The sequence below is a fragment of the Arachis ipaensis genome, chromosome B06, assembly GCF_000816755.2.
Source record: "Arachis ipaensis cultivar K30076 chromosome B06, Araip1.1, whole genome shotgun sequence".
Classification (NCBI taxonomy): Eukaryota; Viridiplantae; Streptophyta; class Magnoliopsida; order Fabales; family Fabaceae; genus Arachis; species Arachis ipaensis.
Genome location: NC_029790.2, coordinates 3,354,797 through 3,365,257, shown reverse-complemented (window position 1 = coordinate 3,365,257; position 10,461 = coordinate 3,354,797). Strand labels below are relative to the sequence as shown.

General features: G+C 33.9%; 1 protein-coding gene across 2 annotated transcripts in view; it reads right to left on the bottom strand.

Moving 5' to 3' along the window:
- LOC107645392 (uncharacterized protein C18orf8) overlaps positions 6,013-10,461 on the bottom strand; it is a 9,745-nt gene continuing 5,296 nt past the window's right edge. Inside the window, exons 10-15 of one of the 2 annotated variants that reach the window (XR_001621453.2) lie at positions 9,264-9,596; positions 9,116-9,190; positions 7,726-8,282; positions 7,355-7,463; positions 7,078-7,273; positions 6,013-6,710 (exon numbers count right to left, since the gene is read on the bottom strand). Coding sequence is in view for 1 of the 2 variants with exons in the window: in XM_016349404.2 (XP_016204890.1) it covers positions 6,534-6,710; positions 7,078-7,257; positions 7,355-7,463; positions 7,726-8,282; positions 9,116-9,190; positions 9,264-9,596 (1,431 nt within the window). In the remaining variant the exon portion in view is untranslated. The remainder of the gene's footprint in view (positions 6,711-7,077; positions 7,274-7,354; positions 7,464-7,725; positions 8,283-9,115; positions 9,191-9,263; positions 9,597-10,461) is intronic. The other variant, XM_016349404.2, reaches the window with a different exon arrangement.

Genomic DNA, 10,461 nt, shown 5'->3' with positions numbered 1-10,461 from the left:
TAGAATGATATTATAGGAACTTTTGCAATCCACAATGAGATATTGTATTTCTAAGGTTTTGTAGTTAGGATAGTCTCTAAAAGTGGTTTGTAACCAGACGTAACCTCATATGGAAACTCGCTTACCCGAGAAACCTACCAGTTCTCCGGATGAGGGTTGGAGGATCTTGTCGCTCAGTTTCATTTTTTGGAATGTTGAATAGAACAGCACGTCCGCACTGCTCCCTGGGTCCATCAGGATCTTTTTTACCAGTGGCTCCCCCGACCTGTGCTGTAATGACGACGGGGTTGTCCAGGTTCCGATCGGTCGCCTTATAGTCTTTAGGGATGAATGAAATTTCTGGTTTGTCCTTGTTGATGGGTTGGGATGAGGTTGACTCTGTCATAGTCATCATAGCTCGGTATGATCTTTTCCTTGCCGAGTTTGTGCATCCGCCACCTGCAAAGCCACCAGAAATGCAATTTATTATTCTGCGAGGTGGATTGATATCATTGTCTACCTTTTTCCCTTTATCTCGGGAATTGTCAGTTGTTTTGGATTGCTGGCCGAGGTCCTCTGTGTTCCGCTTCCATCCGCAGATGTCGATATACTTGTCTAATAGTCCTTGGCGGACCAGTTTCTCGAGGTCATCTTTTGCTATTACGCAGTCGTCCATGGTGTGGCCATACTTCTGGTGGAAAGCGCAGTACTTGGATTTGTCTACGTATCGTTGGTCTTGATATGTGCCGGCCCTGTTTGGGAGTTTGATAAGTTTTGAGTGCAGTATGTCTTTTATAATGTCCTCCCTTTTTGTATTAAGGGGGTGTAACTGTGAAACTTTGGTGTTAGTCTGAACGATCTCTGGTTTGTTCTGCTATTTGATTGCCTGTTTCGTCTTTCCTCCTCTCTGTTTGAGGTAGGTTTCTCCGCTCTTCGCAGTGCTCGAAACTCTTCGATTTCGATCTGTGTTGTAGCTTTTTCCCGGAACTTGGCCAGAGTCTTCGGCTTTGCTATGACTATGGACTCTTGGAACTTCCCTGGGCGGAGACCGCTTTTTAAGGCGTAGAGATGGACTTTAGGGTTTAGGTTGGGTATTTCATTGGTCGCTTCTGCGAACCTGGTCATGTAGTCTTTCAGGCTTTCGTTCGGCCCTTGCTTGATGGTGCTAAGATAATCAGAGTTGTGCACGTATATTTTGGACGCGGCGAAATGATTGACAAACTGGTCGGCCAGCTCATCAAAGTTTGAGATGGAGCCTTCAGGGAGGTTGGAGAACCAAATTAAGGTGGCTCCATCTAGAAAGGTTGGGAAAGTGCGGCATAAAATCGGGTTAGATTCTTTGTTCATAAACATCATGGCATGGAATTTAGTGACATGGACGTTTGGGTCTCCTATTCCTTGGTAGGGTTTTAGAGTCGATGGTAGGGTGAAATTTTTGGGCATTTCGAAGCTCATGACCTCCTTTGTAAAGGAGTTGGTTCTTTTGGTGATTGTTTTTGCGGTTTTGGGGATTGTGTGTTTAGTTTCCGATGTATGTTCATCGTTGTTGTCCTTCGTTTTCGGCGTTCTTATGCTCTCCTCCTTTGCTACGGTCATGCTCCATCTGGCGCAAGAGTTCGGCCATTCTCTGGTTTTCGGCCCTGAGGGCCTCATTGATTGCCAGAATTTCGGCTTGATTGGTACTCGAAGGAGCGTGACTGTGTTCGTCCGCCATGCGTCGTGACCTGCAAAAAAGAGTAGAAAGATATATAGAGTAAAGGGCTGTGGGGTTAGAAAAATCGTGGGTTCCACGGTGGGCTCCACGGTGGGCGCCAAATGTTCCTGCGTGGATCTGGACGCTCCGAGGTATAGCTTGTCCTACTGGAGCTCAGACCAGCTTTCCTTGAGCAGGAGGGTGGAACGTCGTCTGCTTACTGGGGAGGCGGTGTTGGGAACCTACAAAGGAACTCCAACGCTCAAGTAAGAGTGTAAAATAATTCAGAGTAAAACTGAATATGTTGCATACCTCTAGCTTAGTAGATTGCTAGTATATATATTGATTTGTTGTGAGGTTTGTTATTTGTTATTCGTATCTTTGCTACTATTTTGACGGAGTCTTCATTTAGTGCTTTGGTGGTTAGAATTTGTGATAGTGCGGTTAGAAAGATTTGCGGACGAGCTGTTATGTTAGTTTTGGTAACGGATCATATATATATATATATAAGTCCTACATACAACATATTGCAATTTTATTTTGTCATATTGATATCACCTAACTTAAGCTCTCGTATATTGGTTGGATCAATTATTTTAGGAAATGTACTGAAACTAGAAGAAGACAAATAATCACAGCGAGATATTCATGATACGAAACGGGCCACTATAGTACTAATATACTATTTATATATGTGGATTGCCCGGCCTCTCCCTTAATTATGAAGATGCAATAGTACAACTAACAATTAGGGATATACTTTGCGTCTGATCAAAGAATAATGATAATGAAATGTACATAATCACTAATAATTATGAATGAAATGATAGTTGCATAACCATTTTTACAATTACTTTTGAACTATAGTAATAGTAGCACTACATGTATATTATCCCAAAATTTGATAATATATATGGAATATAATAGTATTTAATGGTGAAAGCAAAGAAAATTATTGAAGGGTAGGTATCTTAGAAAAAAATAATTTAATTATTAATTTTTTAAAAATATTTTAGTAAAAATATAATTTAATCAATAAAAAAATAATTTATTAAAGGGTATTTTGGTAAGTAAAATTTAATGATAAAAAATAAAATTTTTGCTAATGGGTATTTTTTTCAAAAAATAATTTATTTTTTCTTAAAAAATGGATAAAGTTAATATTAGTTAACACAAAAAATTTAAAATAGATTAAGGAGGAGGTTTTTTAAAAGTTAGAAGGAAGGGAAATGTACATTTATAAAATAGAGGGGAAGAGAGTGTCATTTTAACATCTCGCAGGGGAGGGGAGTAGAATTTTCTCAAAAAAAAAGTTTGAACTTATTTTATTTAATATTCATTAATTATTGCAACAATTAATAAATGCTAAATAAGGCAAATTATTACTATTTTTAGCTAATTTTTTTTGTTTACAACACATTTCCGTCTTCCTTATTTGTTTTGCAACTTTTTTATTTTATTTACTTTTTGATATAATGAAATATTCCAACTTATGCGATGGATATCGAAGTAATGGTGAGAAGACCTTTCTTTATTAAACCCCCATCAAATTGTCATCAGCACTTAGTGTTGAAATCTAACCCACAAATAATATAATGAATTTTCTATTTTAAAGTTGATTAGTTGCACCTTCTAATTAGTTAACGAACGATAGATTATATATAATTATTGAAAGTAANNNTTATAAATTATTTTTTTAAATATAATTAAATAAATAAATCACACTTTTAATACAAGTATTTTTTATAAGAAAATATTTTAATATTTTCGTTTGAATAGGTGCTTTAATGTAAAACCTAGTTTTGAGGAGGGGTCATCCTCCACGTACCAACCAACCAATCAATCATTCTATGCAAATTGCAAAAGAAAATATATTCTTTTTTTGTATTGGATGCTTTGCCTATATATGTTTCATTTTTATTCAAAATAAATGATAATAATGTAATGATAAAAGTTGTGTTTGGCCTGAAAAGACTGGAAATCCCCACACCTTTAGTTTGTTCTAGTTTGATTTTGACTTTCTTGTCACTTTTCTTCTTGCAAATTATTACCAATCGACCTAACTTAAATATCAAACTAAGGGGGCAATGCTAATTAATATACCAAAAGAACTAATTTTATGATCAGAAATATTTGATAACAAAAGAAAAAAATTAAAAATAGTTAGAATTTATTTTATTTAGTATTTATTAATTATTGTTAATTGTTGGAACAATAATTAAATAATATTAAACAAAATAAATTTTGATTATTTTTTTATTTTCCTAATATTACTGTTTCATGAAATTGATTATCACAATAAAAGAAAAAAGCCTTAATTATAAGGTGAAAACTCACATATATGTAATTATTTTTATATGAAGTTATAGTTGAGAGTTGTTAGACGTGATAATTTAGTCAAATATGTCAAATCATCTATCGACTCTCAATTATCAACTTCATATAAAATTAATTGTAGTTAAGTTTCTACTTAATTATAATTAAATACGTGGAAATGCAATATAATGTGATTTTTTGTCCCATCTTTATTTTAATTAACAAATGGAATTTTCTGAAAAATAATATATTACTATAGTTGTAAGTATTACTATTACAGTCTATTATTTTTTAGATCAATAGGAAAAAAATTTCGGATATCCGTCAGTCGAAAACTTCCGACTAATCATATATGATTTCATCTTTCTGTGGGTAAGAGGTTGATCATGAAATCTTGTTATATCCACTATTTTTAAATTTAAAAAATGTTCCACTTTGTATTCTCTCTTTTATTTTAGATCACGTATATGGTCTCTATTGGAATTTGTTTCTTTCTTATTTTGTGTCTCATTTTGAAGAGAGTTGCGCTTGGCTGATTTAATTTGTTTATTTAAACAATTTTTTCATATTTAATTAAGTAATAAACTTAGGATTTAATGATTGTGACATATTAAGTGAACTGTCATTTTAGTATTTAGCTTCCCATGATGACGAAAACAATGGCATGAGAAACGGACAGAAATTAAAGTCTTGTCTGATCAACAAATTATAGCCAGACATGTACGCAGAGTGCATGCATGCAATTGTCTAAATCCTATTCCTATCAACAATAAATTCAAAATTTAGCATAGAACAAATTAATATGTGGCATGCATGATTAATTAAACTCATAATCTCATATATACATTACATGCGTTTATGTTTTCATTTTTCAACAAAAAATGTGGTTAAATACATTCAGCCACACTTTTAAATGCATTAGTGACACTTTATTGATGTTAAATGTCTGGATAAAATGATAAATATATGCCATGCATGCATAACAAAAAGAATCTTGCTTCTGCCTCTTCAATTTGATTGTAGGGACATTATATTTATCATTCAAATAATAAATTAAAATAATTTCCATTCCTTGCGGTTCAATAATTCCATTATACCCCCTCTTTATTAAAAAATTATACAGACATTAGTATGATAGTATCACTTAAAAATAACCTAAAAAAATAAAGGTGAAAACTCAGGTGTAGTTGACTTCACGTGAAGTTGATAGCTGAGAGCCGTTAGATAAAAATTTAGTTATCAATTTCACGTGAAGTCGACTGTACCTGAGTTTCCACCAAAAATTAAACACTGTAAAAAATCAAATTAAAAAACAAAATTAGCAACAACTTTTAACGAATAGTACAGTCTCAACAATTATTTATTTAATTAACTCATATTTCAAGACCTTGCGCATGAAGAATCCCAGTTGGTTTGGCTTAATGTGCTTGTTTTGCTATGGACATCAGGACATATTCTCTGTCGTTGCTCATACGTACGTTATTCTTTTACCTATAATAATATGCTTCATCATGCATGCCACTTTATATATAAGATAATGTAATAATAAAATAATAATGATATGAACTTATGATTAATTATTCCTTCTTTTCTGGGAGGTTTCAATTTACAACATAACAAAAGCTAGAATATAAAATTTGAGCTACTTTTTCATTTAATCAGTTGCTGCTACATTAATGCATATTATTTTTTGTCCACCTGCCATCGTATTGTTTAGCACTATAAGCTGTGAAACTTTTGGGTAGTACTTTTTAATATAACAGACTATTAAGAGATTTTTTAATTAAGAAAAATAATCAACTACTCTCAAATTATCAAAATGCATTAATATAACTTTTTATTTTTACATTGATATAAATTTTATACGGAATCGAGTTGAGTTAAAGAAAATATAAAAAATCAAATCAAATTTTCATACATCTCCCACATACCCACCACATATCATCCCTACAAAGAATTACAAATTTTAACAAAATTGCATTAGGCCCAAGCCGAACCAATCTGAAATTTCATGAGACAAAAAATAAAAGAATAAAAGAAAAGAGAGTACTTCATTTAAATCAAAATTGGTCCTCTTTGAGACATTAAGACTACATTTGTTTCCAGGGATTGAAACTAAAGACTGAGTATAGTGTTTGGTCATTAGAGACTGAAACTAAAATTTCTAGGAACAGAAACTGAAATTTTAATATTTCTTTTCAAAAATACTCTTATTTAACTTTTCAAATTTCAAATTTACCCCTCAATATCTATATTTATCTTAAACTAATCATGAAACTTAGACATAACTCATTCGTGTACATTTTACACCAAACACGGACTAAATTTAGTATTTGTCTCTTAGTATCTATTTCTCAATCTCAGTTTTTCTTGCAAACGCAGCTTAACATACAACATGAATCTATTGCTAGAATCCATCACATATCTTGTAGATATCAACATCAACTTTAACGAGATAACCCCATACTTGAAAAAGGTACCAAATGAGAATACGGCCCAAAATTTTCCCTAAGATACAGTTTTTATTAGTTTCTATAAAGACTTCTCAAGCAGTCATGGATGTGTTCATCTCATTCAGTATGCGGAGGTATCTATTATGGTCTAAGGTGTTCTTGAAGCCAGGAAGGAAATCTATAAAGAACCTTAGAACTGCAGCAAGACGTTGACTGTCATTGGAAACAAATGCTGCTTCCAAGAACAATGCCGGCCGGATGCTATCCACCTGAAAATAATTCCAACATTGGTTTACTTCAGAGTTTTGCAATTTTAGAGGGCGAAAAATCATTAACCAAGACCCAATGACCATTTCTTGTTTTTCCCTATACATTTATTAGTCATTGGTCTGTCTGTAAATACTAGCTCTAATACTTTCTCTTTAAAACAGTTGCTTTTCATCTTTGACAATTTCATGAATCAATAACCACGTTGCTCATCTCTGAAGTAACTACTAACTACCAGTAACACAATCTCCCCAACCATAATGCCAAAAACATTGCTCAATTTGGATTATAAACAATTACCAGTTAAGTTACTATGCAGTGAATGATGGAGTTTTTGCAAGCAATAACACCAGCATAGTCGATAATTACCTTGAATTTCCGTGCATATCGTAATGCTTCCATGTGGTATCCATCTTGCAGTAGCAGCATCACATAATCATGATGTAGACCAAGCTGTCTCAGCATGTCCAGTCCAAGCTTCCTAGTTTGCGTATTCTGACGACCAGACTCTAGGAGCTGTAGTGCAACTTCCTTAGAGGGCTCCAAAATCTGTTACAAAGACAGTCTAGTTTCAAAATAAAACTTAACAATAATTTAGTATAAAGGCCTTGCACCTCCAAAATAATAATAGAGAAATTTCAGTAACCTTGTTTATGACAAACAACCCAAGTTCTGCATATCGTTCATTGCGGACCAGCAATTGAATTATCAATACATACAGATTTGGGAGTGCTCGAATCTTTTCCACATTTGCACTGTAATAATTAATAGAGAACATTGAGGATCTGGTCCAAAAATAAAAAAAAAATACTAGCAGTATTGCACATAACCTATGGCAAAATGATGCGAATGTGCAATTGCGTTATGTAGTTAAGGAATTTAAGTTGCAGACTTCAACATCTTTTTAAATAGGCAAAATTAATATTCTCTGTTGTACACAGAAAGTGGAAAATCTATGGTAAGCTTTTTGGAGCTAAAACTGTAAAACAGCTTCTAGACTATTGAGTGATAGCATACCTGTGAAGGAATTCAATAATGATGGCAACCAAGTAAGAAGGGTCTCCAACCATCTCTTCATCAATGGGAGAAAAGACAAAGCTGTACATCTCATCTGGTGAAATTGCTGCGGAGGCGAGTTGGGATTCCTCTTGCCCAAGCTGCAGAGATGATTGCGTAACATAAGCATTATGAACTTCAGTGCCAGAGGAGTTCTCATCGTTCACTTCATCCCCAACTTGGGTCTCCTTTGAATTGTGTTTTGGATTTGCAGTACGGGACTCATCCTCAGAATCCAGACTTAAAGCTTTACTAGAAGATCCTCTGTCCACCCTTGCATCGGATTCACGTGCAATTGATTTTCCAATTGCATTTGTTCCTACAGCAGATACATCAGCACCAGCATTTTGTACACTAGATGCCGATGGCTTCTCTGGCTTCAGGCCCTTAAGATAGCTACCAGTCTTAATTGAATGAGAGTATGAGGTAACCACTACGTGTATAGCTTTGGCAACTACAGGTACAGGCCTATGCTCCAGAATAAGTGTTTGAATTATACCTAAGCACAATTGTTTTGCCTGAAAGAGCAGAAATGAGGTTATGTATTCCAATATAATCAAATAACTAACTTGAAGTTACAAACCAAACTAGTATACGTTTTTTTTTTAAATATCTGAAAGAAAAAGAAAAAAGAAAAAGAATACAGGCAGCAGGCAGAACTATAATCCCACACCAGTAACATACATGCTCTAACAAAGAAAGAAGGTCTGCAGGAGGATCACGGAGCAAAAGAAAGCCATCCCTAAACTTATATAGGTGAGAATACCATTAACATATGTAGTCTTTTTCTAGGGAAAAAAAAAGGTAAAATAAAAGCATGGCCTTAAGGGCCCATTTATATAAGGGATTTTTCCAGAATCACATTCTGGATTCCAGTGCAATGTCTTGATAAAGTATACAAGCAAATTTAGCATTCTTAGGTTTAGCAAGACTGCTAGAGAATTGGTATCCCAAAAGCTAAAAAATAAATAAATCAATATATGGTCTCGCTTTAGACATGATACATGACAGAGCTCAATGGCGTCGTTTGATTTATGTAGCCGACCCCACCTAGTGAGACAAGGCTTTGTTGTTGTTGTTGTTTGTTTGTATATGTAAAATCTTGAAAACACACATACATGTGTAACTTTTCCAGGCAATGAACACGAAATCATGCTTTTTGTATATATATGGCAGATGGTAACTGTCTTGTCTAACACTATTCTTACGTGCCTTGTTGCTCAACCCTAGCTAACAATCACATATTTTCTCCTTGTACACGACGGGATACTACTGCTTCATTATTGTATCCTGAAGCACTAATCAAACCTAAAGTATTGCTCTGGTGAGGTGGGGTGTGGGGGAAAGATACCTTGTTAGCTTCCAACTTCCTCCGCTGCAGGAACTCTAATATTGATGGGGCCTCTGAGATACTGGCAGAAATTGCCTGCAATATAAGACTACTCGTGAAAAGCAAGCACACTAAACATGATATTGGTACTCAAGAAGAAATTACTTACCTCTAAGTCTAAATGAAACTTCCATAATAACTTGTTGGTCACATCACATACAAGGTCAGGCACTAGAAAAGTCCATGAATCGGCATAGGTAACTGCTTCATGATTACTCACGTTACTGTATGAACTGTGACTTTCTCTACCACTAGATTGAGATGTAGTAGTACTGGACCTAGGAAAACCTCTTAGCAATAAAGGAAGGGGTGCAGATATCGGAGCTCGAGAATCTGCAAAGAGATCATAAAGTATGACAACCTTTGCTTCAATTTGATGGATAAGAAGTACATTGTCAACCACACTCACAGCAACCCTGCTGGAATATATTGGTAGAGAACCCTGCAAATATCATGAACACAACTCTCGTTTCATATTTCTATAGTTCAATGCAAAACCACACAAGATAAAAGAATGAAATTACTTATCCTAGACGTACATATTTTGTTTTTCAAACTTCTACTACAAAATTTTAAGCAAACGTTAATTTGGTCAATCAGAAGAAACAGAATTGTATTGACTTTAACATAATGAATCTTACTAGGTCAAATTAGAAGTCTCTTAAAGTATGAGAATCTAATTCCTGTCCTGATATTTCTTATTGAATTATAGCAGTCTGATTGCTTATCCATGGTCAATTAATAACAAATTTCTTTTATTCTAGTAAGTAAATTGATAGGCACTTCGTGCCTAGTGATTTGATTTCTTTAGTTTTAAAATAAAAACATAGTATTAAAATTGATAATGGAGTAAAACCAAAACCATTTTAGTTTAACAGATTTGAGCAAAATGAGTATAAAAGGGAACATAAATTGTTATGAAAAAGCAGTTTTCTTGACCAACCCATTATGTGAATTAATTGTTCTATATATGAAACAATAAACCTTAAAACGTCAAGTGAACTCCCACCCCACACAAAACTGTATCTGTTTAACATAATACAATTGACGTGCCTGTACCACCAAGGTAGGACAGAGGACAACATCCCCCACAGAAAATTGACATTTTTTCAGAGGCTATGTTAAGCTAACCTAGGTATGAGTATTGAATACAGTGTGATACCATATGTAAATACAATAACAAAATATGGGTATGGTAATATATATTAAACAAAAAATATCATGATTATATATATGATAAAAATAAATATTAGTAAAATATTTATCAACATTTATAATATAATTGAAGAAAAATACTTTATATGGGC